Source organism: Penicillium maclennaniae (genome assembly GCF_028827695.1).
Source record: "Penicillium maclennaniae strain IBT 15551 chromosome Unknown utg000007l:1.0-4884863.0:1.0-4888362.0, whole genome shotgun sequence".
Taxonomy (NCBI): Eukaryota; Fungi; Ascomycota; class Eurotiomycetes; order Eurotiales; family Aspergillaceae; genus Penicillium; species Penicillium maclennaniae.
In genome coordinates this window covers 4827557-4851943 of record NW_026623219.1, presented here as the reverse complement: position 1 = coordinate 4851943, position 24387 = coordinate 4827557, and the positions used below count along the sequence as shown (strand labels likewise).

The 24387-nt window shown below is 47.8% G+C and overlaps 6 protein-coding genes across 6 annotated transcripts, besides 2 other annotated features; 2 read left to right on the top strand and 4 right to left on the bottom strand.

The window, feature by feature from the left end:
* Nucleotides 1–1400: 1400 nt before the first annotated feature.
* Nucleotides 1401–1592, bottom strand: N7477_008994 (uncharacterized protein; the record flags this gene model as incomplete). The annotated part of the gene is made up of 1 exon (XM_056970655.1): nucleotides 1401–1592. One exon carries the CDS (start codon nucleotides 1590–1592, stop codon nucleotides 1401–1403), a length of 192 nt encoding a protein of 63 aa, XP_056820687.1.
* Nucleotides 1593–5592: 4000 nt separating this feature from the next.
* N7477_008993 (uncharacterized protein) lies at nucleotides 5593–6000 on the top strand (the record flags this gene model as incomplete). The annotated part of the gene is made up of 1 exon (XM_056970654.1): nucleotides 5593–6000. One exon carries the CDS (start codon nucleotides 5593–5595, stop codon nucleotides 5998–6000), a length of 408 nt encoding a protein of 135 aa, XP_056820686.1.
* Nucleotides 6001–6203: 203 nt separating this feature from the next.
* On the top strand, nucleotides 6204–6667 carry N7477_008992 (uncharacterized protein; the record flags this gene model as incomplete). Its single annotated transcript, XM_056970653.1, has 2 exons — nucleotides 6204–6335; nucleotides 6404–6667. The coding sequence occupies 2 exons, from the start codon at nucleotides 6204–6206 to the stop codon at nucleotides 6665–6667; spliced, it is 396 nt and encodes a 131-aa protein (XP_056820685.1).
* Nucleotides 6668–8856: 2189 nt separating this feature from the next.
* N7477_008991 (uncharacterized protein) lies at nucleotides 8857–9242 on the bottom strand (the record flags this gene model as incomplete). The annotated part of the gene is made up of 2 exons (XM_056970652.1): nucleotides 8857–9076; nucleotides 9214–9242. 2 exons carry the CDS (start codon nucleotides 9240–9242, stop codon nucleotides 8857–8859), a joined length of 249 nt encoding a protein of 82 aa, XP_056820684.1.
* Nucleotides 9243–13741: 4499 nt separating this feature from the next.
* Nucleotides 13742–14321, bottom strand: N7477_008990 (uncharacterized protein; the record flags this gene model as incomplete). Its single annotated transcript, XM_056970651.1, is given in 2 exon segments — nucleotides 13742–13968; nucleotides 13982–14321. 2 exon segments carry the CDS (start codon nucleotides 14319–14321, stop codon nucleotides 13742–13744), a joined length of 567 nt encoding a protein of 188 aa, XP_056820683.1.
* Nucleotides 14322–16212: 1891 nt separating this feature from the next.
* N7477_008989 (uncharacterized protein) lies at nucleotides 16213–17981 on the bottom strand (the record flags this gene model as incomplete). The annotated part of the gene is made up of 6 exons (XM_056970650.1): nucleotides 16213–16731; nucleotides 16820–16921; nucleotides 17007–17369; nucleotides 17510–17531; nucleotides 17638–17710; nucleotides 17753–17981. 6 exons carry the CDS (start codon nucleotides 17979–17981, stop codon nucleotides 16213–16215), a joined length of 1308 nt encoding a protein of 435 aa, XP_056820682.1.
* A 4599-nt stretch (nucleotides 17982–22580) lies between these two features.
* Nucleotides 22581–22627: a sequence feature (Short protein (N7477_008988, KAJ5666540.1) was converted to a misc_feature.).
* A 55-nt stretch (nucleotides 22628–22682) lies between these two features.
* Nucleotides 22683–22695: a sequence feature (Short protein (N7477_008988, KAJ5666540.1) was converted to a misc_feature.).
* Nucleotides 22696–24387: the final 1692 nt, after the last annotated feature.

The following is a 24387-nucleotide window of genomic DNA, read 5'->3' as shown; positions in this document are numbered from 1 at the left end:
GTTAAACCTTCGGAATATACGTACGCAACGACTATCGAAGAAGCTAGACTAGCTATACGCCCGGTATAGAGTTATAGACATACCGTTACCGTATACTGTTAAGCTTAATATACCTATAGGCGTATACCTAGTCTTCTATATCGAATTAGTTAGGCCTATAGTAGCGGACCCCTTCCTATCACAAATCGTAGACGATACGTAGCCGCCTCCGATTATAGTCGATAGCGAAGAAGAGTACGAAGTTCAGAAAATCCTTGCCGTTCGGCGTAAGAAGGTCAGACAGGGACACCGCGACGAAGCGCTAGTATAATAGACGGGGTAGGCAGAACAAACGTAGGAAACCTTAGACTCCGTCTAGGATTGCGCCGTATTAGAAGCCTTTAAGGAACGAAACGGCCCTGTTTCGGACATAATACGACGTTAAATCGATACCGATACGCACGTTATCGCGACCCCCGGGAGGTTCAGGTTAGAGGGGGGGTATTATCACGGGCCCATGCCCGGTATAGGCCACATAAACCACATGACCCTAGTATGTTAACAGAACGAACGCACGGAGGGAACATCCCTTCTTTAAGCTTTTTGTACACAGTTCGTGGCCTAGTCAGATTGAATCTAAGTCTCGCTTCAGCCCTTCACAGCCATTACAAACGATCTGTTACCGAGATCGACTCCTGCGACTGAGCCCGTAGAGCGTTGGCTGTTAGCGAGTCATAGTACGCGTCAAACGGTCTATTATGTTAACTGCTTATTCGGTTAGCTTATGCGCTCCTAACACCGAGGAAGGAACAATTTATATACCAAGTTATATAGGAGGACCTATTTCTGGACTAGCAAGTCCGGAGCCACAACGACATATACCCTAAGTGCACGTAGGTAGTGCACCTACTACACTTTAAGACGACGGGCTCCTCCGGGTCTTCCCCACGACAAATCGCACAGGTCTCGTCTCGCAAGCTAGATATTTCCTTAAAGCTTCGCAGGTAAAGGGAGGTTTCTCCCCCACTCTCTTTCGCGATCAATAAAACGGCTGGAACGGCTTCCGTCACTTCCTAAGGGACCCGGTTATCTCGCAATATAGCTTCCGTTAGCCTTCGTGCAGAGACTTAGGATAAATTTCGTTACTCTATTATAGGTGTTGGCCGGGGATGATCCAGATTAGGTCTGCCGGCTGATACTGGAGTTCTCGGTCTGGTGGGCTCCGCATAGAGGCGATTTTCTGAAGACAACGCTCGTTCCCCTCTAGCAGGAGCCCCGAACCCACTTCTGCGTCGCGTGGTGTGTTCCCGGCCTTGGTTGCGGATGGCTACTGCCTCCCATCGCTCTCGAACCTGGTTCACCTGGAGTTGACGGTGCCACCGCGCGCAAAGAAAATGGGGAACGATATCATGCAGTCTGTTTTAGAGAATGGGAAGATTAAAAGGCTGGCGTGCTAGAGAATTCAACTTCTCGACGCCGGCTTTGTGGACGTCCTCTGTTACGTAGAGTTTGCAAGGCGTTCCTCGCTTGGTCAGGCCACAGCAAGCCCTGTCGTCCTTGCTTGGCCCTTCACAGATCGCAAACGCATCCCATAGGGATAGAGATTGAGGCATTATGACAGAGAAGTGTTCAGACGCCCGAGTATAAGAGTATGAGAAGTGAGAAGGGAAAAGACAGAGTGCGGCGTATAACGTTAGTGAAGCGAAAAACGAAGTTGAACTTGAGGCCCCTATTAGACATTTTATAGTTTTGTCATTGGCAGAAAGCCATAGGGTTGGAGGGTTCATCTATGTATTCTTAGCTCCCAGCGTCGGTAATGGTAGATCCCAGCGTCGGTAATGGCAGATCCCAGGATCAGTAGGGCTCCTGGGAACGCACCGAGAGTCCCCGGGAGTCACCAAAGCCGCCCCTAGGAGCGGAATCAAATACACCAGGAACCACCTTCCCCCGCTTAGCGGCTGTGCATTTGCCCTGAACCTTGTCAGGTAACCGAATGGCAAGACCCGCTGCGTATCAAGTGAGATAGAGGTTCTCTTTTCATATAAAGCAGGACACATGCGTCGTCAATGCTTTGATATATCCGAAAAAGTTCCATCGCAGATATCGCAGCGTGCTTATTCAACCCATCTTCACTTGCCAGTCATGAATCTTAGCTTAGACAACGTCTTTCGGCACATCGCCCGAGTGATGGGTGACCCCTTGCACCGTGAAACGTGTCTGGATGGCAGAAGATGGGAAGCGATGCCAAAACATTATAAAAAAAGAAGACCGAGTGAATGGAGCAATATGTCTACAGGCACTTCGAGAAATCCCCTCAAGCTATTCGACGACGCACCAAATCGCCATAGGCGGGAGGTTCTTGCTTTGCTCTCATTGCAGAAGCCATCGCTGCCGACCCAGGAAGTGGGCAGAGAGCGTGATCCGTTCGTTAGACATACGAGCCGACCAAGCCGAGATGACCACCGCTCTGCATCCAGAGAGCTATAACGCCTCCGGCAAGCAACAGATGTGGCCCTTGAGCCTTTCGATTGAGATCGATGCGGGCACCCGGCTACCGCTAAATCCATCTACGCTGTGAGCGTTTCTTCGATCGACCAGAAGAGCACAGCTTCTTCCTGCACCACGAACCCGATAATCAATCAAACCAGCCTGTGGCACATTCTAAAGGTACCGGCGTATTATTATTATACGTGGATGACGCCTCGACTATTGCACTATAATGATTGAATGCTCCAACTACAACATGAAATTCATAGACATGATTCCCATTGCACTGCGACTTGTGCGTACGCAGAGCCATCCAAGCCTCGAGAGCATGAAACTGTCCATTGAACTTCCTTCCTAGCAGACGTGTTTAAACTTTCCCACCTCTGTGGCTCTCTGTTCCGTGCAGTCAGCACGTAATACTTCCGAGAGGAAGGGTTCGCGAGGGAATGCGGACCGCTCCTGTAAGGCATTTCTTAAGCTGCTCAGAGTCTTCACTCAGAAACGCTTCTGGCGATAGGGTAGCTGACCGCCGAACGCGTTCCCATTCAAAAGGGTCCCCAAGGGCACCTAGGTCGGATCGGGTTCGACTTATACTGGGCCGATATTCCTCCAGGGCACGCTGTAGCTTCTGCGTGAGCTTTTGGACCTAGAGTAGAGACACTTAGTCATTCATACTATACGTCTGGCAATAGAAGTGAGATAGAAATATTAAAAATAAAACTGATTAAGAATATAAGAGACGTCTACTTATGTTACTCCAATTAGGAACCATCGTATTTAATATAACCCCGGTGAGCTATGTATATACAGCGGTAGACAAACGGCACGAATTTGCAGATTCTAGACTTCGGGCCTATACGAAGCAATATACACCTATTAACACCCTGTTTACCATACTTCAACTAGCCATTGCCGCAGCACTCGCGCTAGCGGTGGCCTCGGCCCCGTAAACACTGCCTTCTGCACTCCCTGATTCCCGTTTCTCGATTTGTTTTAACACCGCATTAAGTATTGCGTCAGCCGACTCCCGGTCTTAACCATTCCCGCTGGCTACGCGAGCCCCTAGTATATGGTCCACTAATCTCAGGGTGAGGTCGTAAAAGATCTCCGCCAGCCTAGAAACTTAGTCGAGCTCGTCTGTGGCTTACTTCAAAGCTACTTAACTAGCTCTGTGATCCTACTCCAGTTTTGCGTGAGCTCGCTCCGCTCGAAGTGCCCGGGCGTTAAGTCTGGTGAAGGTGCGGAGAAGCTCCTACTTCCTAGTTAGAGATTATGCTTCCCAAACTGAGGCTAACGTACCGAGGTATCCATCCCAAAATGCGAAGCATCGGCTTTGGTCTGGGTCTGTTTGGTATATAAGGATTCCATTTTCTGTCAATTAATACTAGGGCTAGTATTGGTAGACGGGATATCTGTCTTTGTGCCGTGTCAGATCTGTGTACCCACGATAATCTTTTTATATTGCTTCCTTACAGTGCGACTATCTAGCTGCCTTAAAAACTTAGTATGTAAGACCATTCGGCTTGGATTTTAGAAGGGATAAACGTTAGCAACCACGTGGGTGCTTAGGTTAACCAGTCAGCCTTTGTTCAACACTAGTGCCCGATATTATTCCCGATATTATTCTCAGATATAATTATAAACATTATTTCCCATAGAGAGTGTCACCCCGAGGGAACCTTCTGTGCAACGAATAGGGGGAAAAATAATCAAACTCGGAAGAACCCTAGGCAAATTTGAATGATCTGTTTGATAGTAGGACATTTATTCTGTTATTGCATTTTAATGGTGAATTCCCCAGTTTTGAGCACTGCACTAGATAGTCGACTTATCATATACAGGCAATACATTAGACAGAGTGTGTACTAGACAGAGTCCTGGTGCGGCACAATATGGCTTCTCGAGTGTTTCCGAACAGCTCATAGATCTATATATGCCGGCGAAGGAGCAGCACCCAAACATTCACATGCCGCCGAGGCCCTGGCATTTGGATAATGAACGGGGCTACAATGGCGAGGCTCTTAATAAAGAGCATCATATTTTATGCTAGTTGTACCCATAGACATAATAAGGTCAGCGGCCGCCTGCTTCTCCGAGCAGGCGAGTGTCTTACAGTCTACTCTAGAGATTTAATCTCGCTATCAGCAGGCTTACCTCCGAAGAGGATAGAGCAGGAGCTTGGCGAGAACCAAAGAAAATTTAGGGCATTCCAAGAAACAAGCAAGGGAGGCTATTTATAATCGCAGATAAAGAGCGTTCCGCGCGTAACCGATTCGTGGAGTTCGCTGACACCACCCCCAACATGCCTAATCCTAAAGCGATACCAAACGGGCTCGGGAGACGGCACGTGCATCTCCACAATAATCCTTTTCTTTTCTCTCTTCCTTATATTAACATAGGGCTCTGGTTCGATGGCCTCGCTATTGAAAGATTGTATTTCCAAAATCACGGAACGGCCCATGCCAATCAATTATTATAAAGCCAGGATTATCGAATTTTTGACCCACCAATCATAATCGATAAAGCATGTTTCATAAAAGCTGCACCCAATTTCATCGAGTCTGGCCTAGCCTTTTTCGGAATAGGCTCTACTACGCTACACGATGTGGCCGAGTATCCACCACTGCGTAGTCCGGATCACGGTGCTGACCCGCACTGAGTTATGGGTCTAAGTTTAGATCGACCGAGAACCTCTTAGGGTAGAATAAAGGCAATTCCAAATAGACAAATATAGGCCTAACACCTCGTCACTATACCGGAATAGGCTCACCTAGAAGGAGGTGCTGGGGCGGAAAGTCATGAAATCTGGTATCCGATAATAATCATCTCCCGGTATGCGCAACTATATATCTATGTCTGCGATAATATATGTCTAGTCTATAATAAGTCAATAACAAATACCAAGAACGAACTTAAACGAGGCGGGAAAACGAGTGTCCGGAGTAGGCCGAGAGACTGACGGCCTGCTCTGTTGAAGCGAAAAAGTTGGATCTAAAGTGGTCTATCTGCCCGTTAAGAGAATAGTAAAAGAAAAACACTTATGCGAGGAATCCACCCGGATTCCAAGCTCCCTGCTGAGAAGGCGAGGTGGTGAGTAACCGGCCCTCGAATTTAAGCCCCCGAAAAATGTATGTATGCCGAGTCTGGCGTGTTTGCGTCTATGGTGAAAACCGTTGTCTTGTTGGCTCTGTTAGCTCTGTTGGCTCTGTTGGCTCTGTTGGCTCTGTTGGCTCTGTTGGCTCTGTTGGCTCTGTTGGCTCTGTTGGCTCTGTTGGCTCTGTTGGCTCTGTTGGCTCTGTTGGCTCTGTTGGCTCTGTTGGCTCTGTTGGCTCTGTTGGCTCTGTTGGCTCTGTTGGCTCTGTTAGCTCTGTTGGCTCTGTTAGCGCTGTTGGCTCTGTTGGCTCTGTTAGCTTCGTTAACCCCGTTGGCCCCGTTAGCCCACCGCGGCTCGATGCGCCGGGGCTACCCAATCTCATAAACTCAAATCCTCTGAACTCAAATCCTGGCGTTGACATAAACGCCGGCACGCGATAGGATCGGCGTGCGTTTACATTGAACCCGGAGACGTGCTACTGTTTTTCGACCATCCGAACCGCTTTAAAGGTCTGGATTGGCCACCAGACTATGTTATTTCTCTCAGACCTCTAAGCTACCTGTGAATAATCTCCGTTGAAGCTGCTTCCAGCTCAACGTATTATTCCAACATAGCCAAAGTCCCACCGTCTTCTCGTAGTGCGATGACCAAAGAGCCTATTAAATCCTCCTCGACGTCCGGTGGACCAAACAGCGCTTCTCGTCACACCATACGCCCTGCCATTAACACGGGGTCTCAGTCCACTAGCCGTGTTATAAAGTCGCGAGCAAGTCAGGTATGTCGTCACTGCATCTGGTTTCTAACACACGAGGGATCAATATTCGTCGATCTAACACCGCCTAGACCTCCTCATCGCCCTTCGCAACCTTATCGCCAAAGGCTCACGACAAGAACGATATTCGAAAAGTATGCGATAAGCTCTTGGAGAAAGCGGAAGACGACATTCAAAAGCTAGACGAGGAGATCAAACGGCTCAATGAGGAGAAGGACGAGCAAAAACGGAATTATGCCCGGCTAGTGCAGAAGCTTAACGCCGACAAAGCGCAAGGGGCTAAGCAGCTCCGTGCCTCTATGGAAAATACGGAGCAAGCCGTCGCTAAGAGCTAGAGACTCGAGAGTCAGGTCTCTCAGCTCAAGCAGCAGCTGGATAATACCCAGAACGGTTATCTGGGCTTTATTGACTAGACCGATGTCCAGCCCATTTTAGATCGGATACGTGGGCTCATGTCAACCGGTGACATGACCTTGAACGACATCAATGCTCTAGAGAATAAGTATAGGAGGAAACAGTTGCCCGGAGACGGAGTAATTCAGGCGCCATAGCTGAATCCCCCGGCGCCATTTGGCACAATAGATCCGAATTCTCTGTCGGGCTTTCCTATCCCAAACAACTTTGCCTTGAGCAGCCAACAAATGCCACGGCAACAAATGCCACTGCTGTCTGGTCAATATACGTCTTTGTCCTAACGGAGAAATGCAGCAGCGGGGTTACTTCACAATATCGTTTTGAATAACCTTGATGATAATATTTGACAATCACTTTGAGTAGTGGCAATGCCTGATAAAGAATCTTCTAAAATGCTTTGCTGAACATCAACTTTGTAGTTATAGTAGACGTGCATATGCATACGAGTGCAAGGTGTCGTGCAGTTATGGGTCTCGAAATGGATAGACTGATCTACCAATGATAGCCTCTCTCCGCCGCACGGCCCCAGGGGCAGATTCGGGATCGCTGGGGACCCACGTTGACCTCCATGGCCAATGAGCAAGCTTTGATGTTCAATAGTTTACTGAGGTTTTTTGTCTCCGTGGAGCCGCGGTCCAACCCCTCTCTGGTCCCCCTTCCCGAAAGTTTCGTGTCCAGGGTGGATCAGGATCGGCCTTGCTATGGAGACCCGCACCTACTCAACCTTCAATACCTGATCTTGGTTTTTTTTTTTTGGCCTCGTCGTGCAGCAATTTTTCTTTTCGGCTGCGAATAGGTAAAGGCAGCGCGTGAGCTTTCTCAAAAGCGATTGCACTTTATGCACGGGTGGCTAGGGAAAAAAGATCCGAAGACCAAGACACTGGTATACCACTTATATAGTAAGAAAAATTTAATATCGCAAGCTGCCCCCGAAGTGGCTCCAGCTTCGCAGATCCTCGGCCACCGGAACACCTGACATCTCTGGAGTACAGGCGGGCTTTAGACCGGTGTGGGTATTATACCCTCGATATTTTGAGCCATCTCGCTAACAAGGCACGATTGCTTCAAGCAGAGCCCCAAGCAGAGCCCCAAGGATATAGATTAGACCTCGTACATATTGTAAGTGAGCCTCATAAAAGAGGGCCTAGAACTAAGTGGAAGCGAGATATTTATAATGTGACTGACGTGCGATCGGTCTCCCGCATCAACCTTTACATAATAGAATAAGGTTCTTATCTCTGGCCATAGTACAGCTCTTTGCCTGCGAGAAACCGGTATCTGAACTTCCCGTGTCACGGGCTCGCGCTACAATCACACTGGCCTTTCTCTATGTCCTAGGCCTAAGGATAGCGCGACGCTATGATAGTTCGAGACCTTCTTATCCTTATCAAGGGGTAAGAGTCTGGTGGGTACCTCTGGTCTCCGTCGGAAGTGGCGTTAACGGTCCAAAAGGAACGAGTGCCTGGTGATCAATGGTACTATAATAATCCTAAATATCCCCCAGCGCGAGAACACCGGAGCAGATCGCTAGTTCAAGAATGTCCAGGTTGAATCGGCACGAGCTCTCTTCTCGGTTAGGCGTGACGGCATCACCTTTCAAGGACCGCAGACCCGTCTAACCAGTGGATCCTTTGGGGGAAATCCGGCTCGGGACGAGCTTACGGGCAGGAGCGCTGGTGGCACCAGTTAGCTTCGAAAGGGATGTCCAGGGACTTCATTGGCCAGCAATGATTTGGATTAATGCTTGCGTAAGTGTAAGAGACACGGCAAATTACAGTATCGTAATTTACCCATACCGGTGGAGCCACGCTCATGCTGCGAACAGGATCGGCCGGGGAAGCGGAAGAGTAGTCCCCATTTGGAAGTAAAGCATGTGCGCCGAGTACGGCTGGACCGGGCGACGAGCCCGGCGTTGGTGATCACCAACGCCACAACAAGAGAAATTAAATTATTTCAGCGGAGGAGCATACTATAATAAAAAAAAAAAAATAAATTACGATATGTTATAACGCCGTTCGAGCTTATAATCTATGATATCGATCACTGATTGGCTTATCTCCCTCTCACTTCCGAGAACTATCTATATAGCAATTTAATGCTTCAGACCCGATTACTTGCGATTTTTCTTTGGATTAGCTTTGCCCGAGTGCTCTCCGGTCTCGTCTGTATTTCCTTCCATAACTACCATTCTGCTCATTAAATTTGCTAGGGCGGCCTCGACTATTGCGAGCTTCTTTTCAATGGCAGCCTGCCGAGACCGGTGGTCTTCCGCGCTAGATTGCATCTCATCGTTCCAGCTTCTCTGATCTTTGTAGCATTTTTCTGTGAACCTACTCGAAGGAGATTGTTAGTAAAGCCCACCAATATCAACCAATGCAGATAAAGTAGCCCAACATACACGACTCGGGTATTCAATCTGTTAGTGTCAGCATACGGGATAGGAACACAACACCAGGAAGCAACTTACTCTATGCAAGCACTAACAAGCGCTTTCATATATTCTTTTTTGTCCGGAGGCTAATTATACTTCCGATTGCCGCTCTTATTCGACAACTGATCCCATATCCATCATTTACGCGGCCAAGTCTTCATCAGCTTCACTGTCCTCGTCTCCGGGCCTCGACCTCGCCTTCGTCATACTGGGATTAAATCTGATTATCATACTGTAGGGAATCTGCGACTAACTCGGGTGGGCTTGACGCACAATCGGACTCAATGGGATCTGACCTTAACATCTGCTCCAGCTGGAGTCAAAGGCTTAGGCGTGTATTAACAAGATACATCTGAGTGTCAGACATATTACTACTGTACATAGATCGAGACACAATAATATTACAGTGAGGGGAAGTTTATTCTTAACAGAGACGAAGGTCTTTGTTAAGAGAGGAGCCTCTGCGCCCTTTATATAGTAACAGCCGAGACACTGTCTAAGAACGCGAAGACCTAGCGAAATGAGATTAAGTATACTGTACCTCGGGCCTCTAGTAATTGCTGTACGTAAATTTATATCTAGGGCAGGTTACGGGAATTGAAGAGACACTAATAATGAATACGTGTATAAAAAGATAGAGGTTTTTAGTCTAGACCGGAAGCTCGGTGTTTTCTCCACCTATATAATCTACCACGGATAGAAATAAAGGGCCGCGCCGAGGGACGCATTATCCTAAATACAACTTACTCAAGAAAGCTAAATGAGCCTAAGGAGATATAGTGCAAACGAGTCATAGATCGTTAGGATATTGTTTTAAGCAGCGTTTAAAGCGGAGAGAACAGGCTCTTTTGTCTTTTCGAGAGGACAACAGCTACTTTAAACGTTTGACACCTGATCTGTATACTACCCTAGAGTCTGGAGTGGGCCCGAGCGGGGATAGGAGCTGCAGGTCGAGTCACACCCTCCTAAATATTAATATTTAAACGCTACTGCGAGAAAACCCTTCCCTCGACTGAATCTGTATTGGAGCTTTTAGGGTTACATAGGCGCCCTAGACTATATAGGGGCTTCTAGCTACTTGTTTATCCTATTATTCTAATAACCGTTTTCAAAAATAGAGCCATAAAGCGATCGATCGGACTTCGCGCCCATAAATAACTCCGACCTTCCTCGAAACCCACCGTTAGATCGATATATAATTGTTGCCTAACCCCCGGAAGGCTACTCTATTTACTCTCCTATTTCGACATTTAACATTCTCACACTCTCCCGGGTTCGATTGCTATCGTTATAATGCCTCGAGGTAACACAATCGGCTGGTCGCAGTCTAAAGCAGACAATCTCCTGCCATAGCTATCCCGCAACCAAGAACTGTCATAGGAGGCGAAATCGAGAGCATACTTTCGATAGTATCGCCTGGTCCGCACGGTCGAATCTCTGCGTGGCAAAAAATATCAAATCCTACGTAAGCGGCTCGGCCGGCAAAGAATGTCTGCCTTAAGCGGTGCCCGGAGATCTTAGAGACAGTATCGGCTTCGACGCGAGACCCGCGAGTTACCCGAGTCCCCTCTAATTCTCAGGTTAGGAAACTCTAATCCGGAGCTATGGGAAAGGGTCCAGAAGCTACAGATCTCGCTAGATATTCGTTATATGCGCTCGTCACCTTCTCCAGACTCGCCACACAGTAAGATACTTGGTTTCTTCCCAGAAGGTTATATATATAAAGCTCATTCTATCACCAGATCCCTCCACACAAGTGCTAGCTGCCCTTCATTCTGGACAGCCAGAATCGGCCCGGTCAATTTAGGATTACATACACCGTCATCTTCTCGTTACGAAAGAGGAGTAAGCTTTGCTTTGGATGAATTCGACAAACAGCGACTGTTTAATATAATTTCATATCTACTGTACAATATCGGCCGCCTCAAGGTGTTCTAACTGAGCTTGCCATCACAATAAGGCACTATTACATTATTTGAACACGCGATCAAGACTCTTAGCGCTATATCCGATTTCCTCGCTTTGATGCCATGTAGACAAAAAATGTGCACGAAAGATTAGACATACCTGCTGGTCAACCCTAATAATAAACCACGATCTTAACTCGAACTTTTGACGTCAACTAGACTTTGCAGGAATCATACGCACGGGTACAGTAACTGTACAACGACGGCAAATAAGCTAATGGGACAAGACACCTCTGATTTGGAATTTCGTGACAGAGGCATCACAGCAACTGGAACAATAGCTCCTCTCTCGCTATGCCGCATAGATGCGACTCAACGGTTTCTACCTTAAGCCACTAGGGACCCACAGTCTCCAGGTCGTGGCGTGGTACTAAACTAGTCGTAAAGTATTCTTTCCGCTTTTTCTGACATTTTTCAAATACGTACCCTGATTCCGAACTATGGTCCAGGCAAGCGCGCTGTTCCCCCGCTAATGAAGTAGCGCGCGTCTATGTCCCTTTCTGGTCATAATCACCACCGGCGGATGGACCCGCAAATGACCCGGTATTGGCACTGTTGAGCGTCATAATTCTGGAAAGTGCGAGTCTTCTCCGAAACAAGGACAAAGCACTGCTGCATTCGTCCTTATAGCCTTTTCTGATTTGTCATTCTACTAGCATGTGGGCCGAAGTCCCTCCGAGTCTCCGAGCCGCGGCACAGCGCTTTTCATACAGACCCTAAACAACAGCGAGTTGCATTCTAGGTCACTCGACGGTAGAGTGCTGGATTCTGGACACAGAACTACTCGAGGCAAGAACGGCGCTAACCTTTCTCTAGCAGGGCTCTCCGTGGCTTGCGTGAAGGATTCCGCTGGACTGTTGACTCCCCTTTTCCTTGCACACCTGGTCTAATCGCGCATTCGTTGCCGCGAGGATCTCATTTAGATCCCTGATCTCTTCCTTCAGCTCCGCGACGGTGGCCTGATCGTCACTACGCTCTTGCCCCCAGAGTAATCATATTATATTCAATCGTCCTGTCCGTTAAATTAGCCTGATGTGTCCGAAGGAAACCATCTAGTCATGCGATACAGACGCTCTGCGAACACAGTGCCGCAGCTTCAGAGCATAGATCAGAGAGTCTCACCTCACTCGTATCTTAAGCCTGCCGGATAGTAATTATGTAAACAATCATCATCAGTGGCAGATGCGACCAGGACTCACTGTTCCAATGATTCCGCCATTGAAAATTGGTGGCTTGTAGAAGAAGCGCTGGGTCCTGTCTCGCGTCTCGGCAGAGCTGGCTTCATTTCGGCCGGGAAAAGGGGTGCCCGAAATACCTTTTTTTCCTGAGATGATCGGTTGGCAGACTCCGAACCGAATGCGTCGGTCGAAAACGGTTGAACAGGACGCTCTTTCCGATAGGACAAAGTACTATCCTGCGGTTCGTCCTCCCGATAGTCTCGAATACTCGGCTCTCTATCTACCCGGATGGTGTGAGAGGCATGCCGTCATGGTCTCAAAAGCCAGAATGAGAGATTAAGAGAGTGTGTGTCGTTTCTCCCTATCTCCCCTGGTTACTTGTGTGGGGCATGTGGCTACAGTCGATGATGATGATGATGATTTCATTTACCCTGACCCCTCGTCTCGACGACGATATGCAGGCTACCTCAACTATATATATCCCTGTGCGTACATGTAAATTGTCCCACTTCCTGACAACGAACTTAGAGCCTCGTCACGGCCTGCCGTGGCCTAATTGCCGCTCCCATTGTTAGGCTGCCCTCGTGGCGCGCGACTGCGAAACCGTTGTGACGTCTCGGCGAAGTCCAATACGGCCTGGACCGTCTTCGCCCTCGAGGCGGTGTCTGGTTTACCTTTCTCACCTTGTTTTGAGCCTCCCAGCAGACTCGACACGCTGCTGAACGCGTCCCCCACTTTCTGCCTCAATACCCTTCGTAGATCCTTCAATATTGGGCAGTCCACCAGTACATGGGTGACTGTTTCTTGCGCGCCGCACACACACTAATTATCTTCGCGGAAGCCGAAGAGCTTAGCGTAGGTGGATAGCCAATTGTGACCCGTGCGTAGCTGAGTTAACAAGTATGCCTGGCCCCTGGCCAGGTTTCCGTATAGCTTCCTGGTATATGCCGACGGCAGAGTGCTATCGATCTTCTGTAGATGGCCGCATTTACTGGCTGATCTCCACTCCTGTTCCTATTGGGCGATAATATTGCTACGAATGAACGCCTTCTCTCTTATGAGCAGCGGCCGGAATAAGTGTGATTTGCCTAGGCTGGTAGCATCCTTCGCCATTCGGTCTGCGGCGTGATTGCCGGGGTCACCGTAATACCCTGGCACCTACTAAAGGCGCAGCGCAATCCCTGCAGTTTGGATCTCGGTGGCGGACTGGTAGATTGCGTGAACAATCCGTTATCCTGACTTCTTTGCTATATTTTGGATTGCCTGTAACGCTGACCTGCTGTCGCATAGGATTGTCGCGGTTGTCTCTTGATCTTCCGCTCCTATCCGCTGGTGCGCTATTTTAAAGACTATGTTAATCGCGTAAAAGATGCCAATCAGCTCTGCCACGTGAACCGACCAGCGATCCATCGGCCCCACCTAAACCTGTTGTGATTTAACTACGTCTATATTATTGTTTAGTGTTATCGCAGCTACCCCCAAGTGGCTATCGCGACCGGAGGCGTCCGAATAGACGACTATGTCTGATGTTAAGCGGACGGTCTCGGCCCGTTCTCTCGCTATTTCTCGGTCTAAGCCGACCTTAATTTCTGTGAAAGGATCTGGACGCCACGGTGGCAGCGGTCGTGGGTCGATCGTCTCTAGTGCTATCAACCTGACCGGGTCCATAGTTTTGAGAGTTTCCGCGAGCGGAAACCGGAAGCGTGACCTCATATTGTCTCTGCGTCTCTGGGCCCGTGGCAGTGCGCTCCAGATAGGATATTCCTAAGGCAAAGTGTGCAGCTATGCTATAGTGCGTTGGGCTCGGTGGCGAAGACAAAGATAGGTGGGGAGAACGTGCGCTTCTACTTCTAACGCCGTTATAGCCACTGTTCGGAACGCCGATAAGATGCGGATCAGCGAGCTTCTCTGTACTGTGTTTAGGTGTCGCAGATGGGTCTTGTCTCTTAACGGGTCGTACCATACGGTTAACGCGTAGTCGACGACCGGCGTGACACATGCCTGGTAAAGCTGTCGTATCTGTTCAGGCCGTAGGTGCCGCAACCCACATAGAGCGATAGTGGTTTTGGTTGCGCGTTTGATCGCCTGCTGTACGTGTTCCTTCCACCGAAGCTTATGGTCAAAGACCACGCCCAGCAGCTTAGCTATAGGTGAGGGTTAGACAACTATACTATTTATAACTATCTGGCCTTGTAGCCGGTTTTCTCTCTTCCTGGTGAGGTGGATAAGTTTAGTTTTCTCGGCGGCGAAGCAGGATCCAGTTCGCCGTGCCCACGTCTTAATACGGGGGATATCTTCGGATTGTATTTTGGCCAGGTTCTCTTCGGCCGACCCGCCCACTCGCCAGCGGAAGTAGTCGTCGATAAATGCTAAAGCGCCTCCGTGGATAGTGACGGGTTAATCCACTAGGTCAGCGTTAAAGAATACGAATAGGATAGGTGATAGCGGCGAGCCCTGCGCGAGTCCCGCGTTGGCTAGCGGCGCGGTTTTGGTACAAAAGTCGTCGAACCCTATGTTAGCATAGCGGTCCGTCATAAAGCTTATAATCCATTTTCGTGCCACAGAGGGGGATTCGTCTGGTTCGCAAATAGGCGTCTAGACTCGTCTTATTGACTCCGTTAAATGCTCCCTTTAGATCGAATGAAACGAGGGTGACTACTTTGTGTTTGTACTATGCTTAGTCGATAGAGTTCGAGAGTACCAGCAGCGCTTGTTCCGTGGACCTTCCGGGGCGACCGCCGAACTGGGTGTACGGTAGCAGCCCGTGCTTTTCTGAGAGGTATAAGAGTCGTCGGGCGACGACTGCTTCTAGGAGCTTGCCTAGAGTATTAAGGAGTGAGATCGGCCGATAGGCACCTAGTGTTGAGTAATCTGGCTTCCTAGGCTTCCTTAGCACCACAATCTTCGCTCTCCGCCATTATTTCGGGTGGTAACCTAGTTTCACTGAGGTATTGAATATTTTGGTGATAACGCTCCTTAGGTGTGACCAGAGCTGTTTCCATACAAGCATCGGTAGGTTATCTCCTCTAGGGGCGGTGGTTCCTTTAGCTGCTTTGAGGGATCGTTGAATCTCGAGCTCAGTGATAGGCTACCACGGGAGTTCCAACGGGGCCGCCATGGACGCGTTGGTGATTAGTGTGTTTATTTTGGGGAAGAAGGAGTCGAGGAAGGCCTGCGCCTTATCTTCGTTGTCGGTGATATCGTGATTATCCACCCTCAAGGTCGGGATACATCCCTAGTTGCCTCGCGGTTTCATATAGGTAGCAGCTTTCCAGAAATTTCCTTCCCCAGCTTCGTCCAAGAACCTCCTCCAATATAATATTTTAGCTTTTTCAATAGTCCGAGTCCAGGCTCGTCGGTTTTGCTGCATCTCCTGGAACGCGGCTAAAGATTGCGGGTGGTCTCGTCCAAATATTGCATACTGCTCTTACCATCTCCGACGCAACTTATTAACATTGGTTTGTTGGACTTTGAGGTTTGGCGTGAACCACCGCTTAGAGTAAGGAGTCGGGCGTGTGTCGGGTGTATGCCGGTTCACGGTCTCTGTTGTGGCGTCTATGAGTTTCTGGACCCTGTCGTCGAGGGTAGGTCGAGTTTGGATTTCTTTCAATGGGCCGACCTACTTAACTATCTCGTCGCCAATTTTCGTCCAGTCTGCGCGGGTGTAGGCCTTCCTTTTTTGAGTCGTGAGGGTACGTTAGGCTTAGAGGTTCCACTCCGAATATGTGGCGCGATGGTCGGACCCGTAGTTTTCGTGGTAGAGGTGGCATTTAATGAGTCGGTCTAGTTGATCCGTCACTATCTGGTTAATGGTGGAGTTCCTCCCTGGATAGTTCAGGGACCAGTAGGTCACAGTCCCCCCTAGGGAGGCAGCCATATAGGCCGTTAGTCTAAAAGAAGTTGACTAACTCGGTTACGTCTTCAATGAACCGTGGTGGGATATGGTTGTCGCCCCAGGTCGGATAGTGACGGTTAAAGTCTCCCGCGAGGATGATGCCGGTAGGTCGTCGATCGTCCCGGGTAGTGTTTGATATTATATTCTGAATTACGGTGAGCGCTGGCTCTGCAGATGCCCCACCTAGAACGAATAGTAGGACGGGTGCGATATAAACAGAGAAAATAAGTATCTGGGATTCAGCTGTCCAGATCTTTATAGCGGTGATGTCGGGGTGGTCGCATAGGACCTGACGGTGCGAGGAGGTAGATAGGTTCCGGTTCATATAGATTAGGCTACGGAATCTGACCGTATCTGCCTCGACGGTTAGCCGGTAAAGGCGCCATACGCTGTGGTTAACATAGGTTCGATAGGTAGTGACCGACGGTTCCTGGATTAGGAGTACATCCAGGTTCTGGCTTTGGTGGTCGTTAACGAGGGCCTCCATCCTCGGGCCCGATTTCATTATATTTAACTGTAATATTCGTAGGTTTGCCTCTAGCATTGACGGGGGTTGAAGGTTGCGGGGCTTAGACATTGTCGGTCTCCTATAGTATGCTCACCATTGCAGTCGAGGCACCGGGCTCGCACTCCCGGTAGGCATCGTTAGCGCTTATGTTAGCCCGCACAATGGCCACAGCGCGGTGTTTCTTTGCACGACCACGCTAAGTGGCCAAACTACTAACACCGGAAGCATCTCTTCTTCTTGATTTCTCGGCGTTCTACGCTACTAATATACCGTTAGCCGACCAGAAGGCCGTTACTGAGGATAAATTCGGCTCCTTCCGCGGAGTCTAACCATATTCCGAGCGATGCAAACTTCCCTAGCACCTTATCCTTTCTCTTACGCCAGGCTACCTCTTTAATCCGGTAGCCCTGTCCTATAAGATCGTTTTCTTCCATAATTTTCTTAATAGCGTCAGAGTTAGCATTTTCTAAGTCGAAATCTTCGGTCGGGGTACGGTGCACGACGACTCCAAATCGCGGTTTCACCAGCTTTGTATTATTTCCTAATTCGTTAAGCCATTCAGTGTTATAGCGTGCCGCTTCGGCTGACTCTGTGTCCTTGAATTGTATCACATAGCCTGTCTTAGTGGTCCCAATGCCGACGACCTAGGCGTCTTATGTCGATAGAGCGTTCAGGAGCGCGGTGCGGATATAGGTGTTAGCGGTCTCTGTAGGGAGGTACCGGCCGAAGGTGTTATCATCGCCATTTTCATTGTCTGTCGGGTCTATAAGTGTTCTCTGGGTACTGATTCGGACGCAGTTCCGTTCCTTTTTAGGTCGTTAGTGGCTCGAATAAGGAGGCTCGCTGGCGTTATTGGTTGCTACTGCGGCCCATATTCGGGGCGGCGGGGCCAGTGACCTGGTTTCGACTTACATTCGCAGAGCTCGCACTTCCTCATAGAGCTTTTCGTTCTGTTCCTGGAGAACATTCTGGTCGTGTTTCACTTCTTATAGCTCGGCCTTAGTGGATTCGATGAGTGTGGTTTGACGGTGGATAATATCCTTGAGACTGTCGATGAGCTTCCACACTTCTCTGGTGGTGATTCGGCCTATGCCTTCAGCGGGTGTGTATGCTTCGCCATTTCTCGTTCTTTTCCCTATGATCTGGGCTGCGTCGGTCGATATTCGAGGCTGGAAATCCTCAACTGAGAAACTGGTGATGCTTTCCTGGGTGTTTGTGGGAGGGGGTTCGGGCCCTCCCGCGGGTGGGTCCGCCATCGGTCCGGGGTTAGCTCCCGCTCGGTACACAACCACAACAGTTTATATCGAAGATAATATCAACTACCTGAAATCCGTCTCCCAGAGTTCCGATCGTCTTGATACAGTAGCGCCCGGTCGTATCTTCATGGCTACAGTCATTCTCGAAATCGCCTTGACCAATACGCTCTGAGAAACTCTTTCCAGGCCCCACCGCCAAGACCTTAGCGCAGATCTTTCATTGAGCGGGCCGCATCAAACTGAGGGGCTCAGTAAGATGCGACGAGTACTTTACAGTTATATATGACATAAGATTACATTACCTGTATGAAAAGAAAGCCCATGGAATTTCATGGAATTCTATGGTGGATTACTGCAAATCAGGTGGGGAAGGCCACCTGGCGCTAAGTAAGTCGATGATCTGCTGGGAGACCTCTTTCTCCTTCTCCTCCTCCAAATATGCTTCCCACAGAGCACCACAAGCACCGGGGTAGTTAAAATCCACACTTCCAGAGGGAATACTGCCTCTTTGGTCGACGTTCCTGCCATTAATATTTCAGGTCTTCTTAATATTACCGTGAGAGAATACAGTACAGCAGCTCGCAACAGTCACGTTTGGGTGATAAGACATTAAACGCCAAGGTCAGAAAGGCTTACGATATAGCCCTTCATCTAGTGATAGACTAGACTTGGCGCAGATTGATAAGGACAAAAACCTAGGTTACTTCACGAAGCGTGGGGTCAAGTGGGGTATTGCTCGGCGTTTCGTTAAGGACATCAGATTCTAGGTCGAGAATATGATAGTCATATAAGTGGGAGGAAGCTTTTCACGCGCGTGTTTAATAGTCAAGTAATAGCTTATTCTTCCTATATCTAGATATTTTGAGATAAGAGTTCATCGATTATTAAACCTGCATTTCGGAAATGACCTTCCGCGCTCGTCACCCTTGATCCAACTGTGTCAACACACCATTCCAGAAAGTTATCAAAACCTTAATCTGGGTTCACCTCGTATTCAATCCATTTTCGTTTAAGGAATTGCTTCAGATCGGAAAACAATTCTTCAACGGGGTTAAGACCCGGTAAATACGGTAGAAGATATACCAGCTTAACACCAGCTTCTGAGCACATCCGCTAAATCTTCTCTGTTCGGTAAAAAGAAGCGTTTACATAATAAAAACAGACTTTGGCGCCGACCAGTTACAGTGCTGAAGAAGCTATTCAATAAAATCCTCGAAAATATCGGCGTCCGTTAAGCCTTAAAAAACCCGTTATAGAATAACCCCGTCCTAAGAATATACAGGAAGAATCTGATAGCGCCTATTACGATGAAACTTAGAAACGTAGACTGGTGTAACTCCGAGAGGGGACCAGCCAGTCCGTTAAAAGCCAGCCCTTTTATCACAACCTAACTCATCCACGAAAACCAGATGGTACGACCGAAAATCAGATAGATTGCGGAGATAGAAGTCGCGCAACTCCGTATTTTGTTCCTTCGCAACTTATCGAGCTTCTTTCTTAGACCACCCCACGGACTTAGGCGCCTGGCTAATACTTTGAATCGTTATATATTTCCTGAATTCGTCCTAGAGAAAAAGGGCTATCTCATCTTAAAATAAGGCCAGCGTCACCTTTGAATGTCCGCAAAGCGCTTCCAATATAGACGGCGTGATACTCCGCGAGTGTCTAACGCAATTTCGAGGGGCTCTAACGTTCCCGATTACTCAGGTTAGATCGAATATAAATAATAGATTGTTTGCTACATTCCGCAGCTTAGGCTATCTGAGAGGTTATCAGCGAGTTACTCTGGATCATATAACGGATCAATTCGAGATAGGGCGGTTTCAAGTTCGGCGCCATTCTGCTTAGAGTGATATAAGGCGGTTTACACTTAATACTACGCGGACTCTCGACTCGAGCGCGGCCCTAGCGGACCAATAATAACCCAAGCTAATAGCATCATATTCATAGCTGGCAGTTAGCGCTGAAGTAAGCAGGTTAAGGCCGGTTCGGGCCGACAGTCCTTCCGATAACAGGGCCGGAAGCTGACATACCGACACGCGTTCCCTGTGACTTCGGGTCGTTCAACCCCGCACATTGCTTCTGAATACGATAGTCCTTTGTTTCCATGAACCATAGGTTCAAGGGTATCATTCCATGGCTATAATTATAGATCGGAGATAGGGATCAACTACGGTTCGGTCACAAACGAGTTTTATCTTCTATTAGGTATCTTACGAGGGTATTTATTTAGTATTAATCGTCCTAATTTTTGTGCAGATCTCGACGACAAATTACTATCTGTTCCTGGAGCTACGTTCGACTCATACGTAGATTAGCATAAAGATCAATGTCTCCCAGGCACACGAACCGATCTTCTCTCCCAGATCAGAGAATAGGCTTCGTCACCGCAGGGCAGATATATATTCTGGTTAAATGGAATAGCGGGAATAGGAAAATCGACTATCTCTCGATCTATAGTAAAATCATTTAGCGAATTTAAGTCACTAGGAGCAAGCTTTTTTTTTAAGAGAGGCGAGGGGGATCGAGGGAATACAAGGAAATTTATCCCGACAATCGCAAGGCAGCTAGCGATTAGTATTCCCCAGATCACCCTATTCCTCCAGGAACAGTCCGCGACAACCCGAATATTATCACAAAGACAATACGGGAGCAGTTTAAAAAACTCCTTCTTCAGCCACTTCAAAGTCTTAAGCGATCCAAAATCCCTATCCAGACCATAGTGATAGTAATTAACGCATTAGACGAATGCGAGGGGGAAAAAGACATTCGGCTAATACTCCGACTTCTCCCACAGCTACGAAGCTTAACTACTATTTATCTACGGGTGCTCCTCACTAGCAGGCCTAATCTACCGATCCGTCTGGGATTTTTAAATCTTATAAACGATGACCATAAGGACCTAATCCTTTATAACATTCCTATAGAAGTAATAAAGCACGACATATCTATTTTTATTTATCATCGGCTTAAAGAAATCAGAACAGAACGCTTTCTACCAGCAGAATAGCCCGGTAACAGAGATCTTCAAAAACTTATATCGCTATCAGTGCCACTGTTCATATTCGCTGCTACTATCTATCACATATTTAAAGACCTATTTTAGGACCCGGCGGACAGTCTGACTGAGATCCTTTTATATTAATATAGCCAATCGAAGTTAGATAAAACATACCTTCCGGTCCTTAACCGTCTTATTTGCACCAAAGATAAGAAACAGAAAGCTCAGTTAGTCTCGGAGTACCAGCAAGTGCTTAGTGCCCTCGTGGTTTTAGAGAGTCCGCTCTCAGTCACCTCACTTTCTAAAATTCTTCACCTTTCCGAGAGTCTTATAAGTCGTCGACTGGATCTACTACACTCCGTGCTTCAAGTACCAGATAGCAGAGCCATACCTATACGAGTCTTTCACCTATCGTTTCGGGACTTTCTTCTGGATCCGGAAACCCGCACGAAAACCCCTTTCGGAGTGAATAGGACGGAAATACATTATAGGTTGGCTAAAGAATACCTTTTCTTGTGTCATAATTTACGGAAAAACATTTGCGGACTACCGAGTGATAGCATCGAACGCTCAGATATTGATCGCTAGACTGTCAATAGCAACCTCCCTCCGGGAATTCAGTACGCCTGTCGATACTGGGCATATTATCTAGTGAAATATACGGACTCGGATAATATTTTATATACTACTCTATTGTTTCTCCAGAGAAACTTCTTGCAGAAATATTTTTTACACTGGGTGGAAGCAATGGCCCTACTCGGCCTTACGTCAGAGATACTGGGCATCCTTAATCTCCTCCAAACGGCTATTTCTATAAGTTACGAAAATGTCTAGATATGATTTATACTGACAACTCTAAGGCAACTCGAATTCGGCTTTCTTTCACGATACAAAGCGATTCATCCTAAGAAACCGCCAGATAATTAATTAAGCACCCCTTTAGGTGTACTACGCAGGACTTATATTTGCTCCCCAAATAGCATTAATCCGCAGACAATTCACAGAGCGCTTCCTACTTAGATATACCAGTTACCACGAGTTAAGGAAAGATAGGGTACGGAATTACTGGCCCTCGAAGGTTATTCGGCCTAGGTTAGTTTAGTAGCTATCTCGCCGGATAGCCGCCTGCTAGCGTCCGGCTCTAGTGATCAGACAGTAAGACTCTGGGACTCGGCGACTAGTACACTCACGCAGATCCTCGAAGGCCATTCCGATTTGATCGGCTCAGTAGCCTTCGCGCCTAACGGCCACTTACTAGCGTCCTGCTCTTATAATAAGACAGTGCGGCTCTGGGACCCAGTGACAGGGAGACTCATATATATCCTCAAAGGCCATTCCGATTGGGTTACTTCAGTGACCTTCTCGCCTAACGGACGAATACTAGCGTCCGGCTCTGGTGATCAGACAGTAAGACTCTGGGACTCAGCGACTGGTACACTCACGCAGACCCTCGAAGGCCATTCCGATTTAATCGACTCAGTAGCCTTCGCGCCTAACGGCCGCTTACTAGCGTCCTGCTCTTATAATAAGACAGTGCGGCTCTGGGACCCTATAATAGGCATACTTACGCAGACCCTTAAAGGCCATTCCGATTCGATTTACGCAGTAGCCTTCTCGCCAGATGGCCGCCTACTAGCATCCGGCTCTAGTAATCAGACAGTACGGCTCTGGGACCCAGCGACAGGCATACCTAAGCAGACCTTTAAAGACCATTCCGACTAGGTTTACTCAGTGGTATTCTCGCCTGACGGCGGCCTGCTAGTATCTGGCTCAAGCGATGGGACTATGCGATTCTGGGACCCGACAGCTAACGCGCTTACGCGCACTTAGAATTTCGGAGAACCTATCACTTCGCTTGAATTTTCTCATAACGGTATATATCTCGATACTACATCCGGCACCCTAGATATTCAATCCTGGTGCCATATTTCTACCTTTGATCGGCACTATGTGAACTTTAGTATCTCTATTAAGCATAAAGAATGGGTAAAAAAGAATAGCGAAAAGGTTCTCTGGCTCCTAATCCGGCCCAGCTATTTTAAGGTTTATAGTAATACGCTTGCTCTAGGACACGTATCAGGGCGGGTTTCCTTCGTCGGGTTTTGTATCTAGATATCAATAATTCCTGTTTCCCTTCTTTTAACTACTTTAGGATCTCTTTCGAAATACAGGAAGTAGCAGAAGAGGATAATTTGTACAAATTCATCTTACTCGTGAGATAATCTATATGATCTTGCCAATCGGTAACGGGTGTAAGTCAGCGCCTCTCCGCATAACTCGAAGGGATCCACTAGAAATTCCACGCCTTTCTTATAAAAACGTTCTATGGTTAGATACTATAACGTGTAAGGCACACTTTACCGTATCCCTTAATTTAACGCTACTCGCTCTATGATTGATCTGCGCTAAGGTCTTAGCGGTAAGGTCAGAAGAGAGAGTGTGAGTGTATACTGGTTAAGGCGATTTTAAGAACAACTATACGTTACACCGGATTCCGCCAGCCCCCCCCGTTTATATTCTGGTCTGGAACCACGTTAGCTTACCGCCAGTGCGGTATTTAGAACTTCGTTTTAGTGAGTCGGAATATTTCATAACTCCGAGGCTAATTAGGGGGTACCATACCTACTAAAGGCTTTTCAAATTATCCCGTGAAGGGTTTCAATATAAAAGATTAGAGCAAAGCAAAGAAATTCAGGTATCCATTAGGCGGGATATCTGCGCCCCTCACTTTCTGGGTAGTTGCTACTAATATAACGTTTCCACTGGTCCGGGGGCTAAGACTACGCACATAGGTTAAAGGAGATATCGTAGTTATCAGCGATAAGAAGGAGAGACACACCTATCATTTTGGCCTTTATGCGCTCGGATGCTATCATCTCTGTGCTCCTTTATGGACTTTGAGCCCCACGAAGTATCAGTTATGCTCAACTTCTACTTACCGATTTAAGCCCGGCGAGCGTGTATCTAGTGCTCCTTCGCGGACTTCGAGCCCCACGAAGTATCAGTTATGCTCAACTTCTACTTGTCGATTTGAGCCCGGCGAGCGTGTATCTTGTGCTCCCTCTAGTGAACTTCAGGCACCTCTTCGCGGTACTAGGGACTAGTACTCACCAATTCTAATAAATCATTGAGGAAGCTAAGACCTGCTTTCTCCGAAATGTATTCTCTACTTTCACCCAAAACGAGTCACTTTCACTTAGACTGGTGACTTACAGATCTATAGTCTCCAGATTAAAGATATTGGAGAGTCCCAAGGCCTGCACCGCACAATATTAGTGATTATATTCAGACTAATATACGTAACTTTCTTATAATAAGTAAGTTAAATCTAAAAATTAACTTATAGATACATTTTGACGGCGACCTACAATCTTTCAAGAAAAACAATAGACAGTTTCACATTAG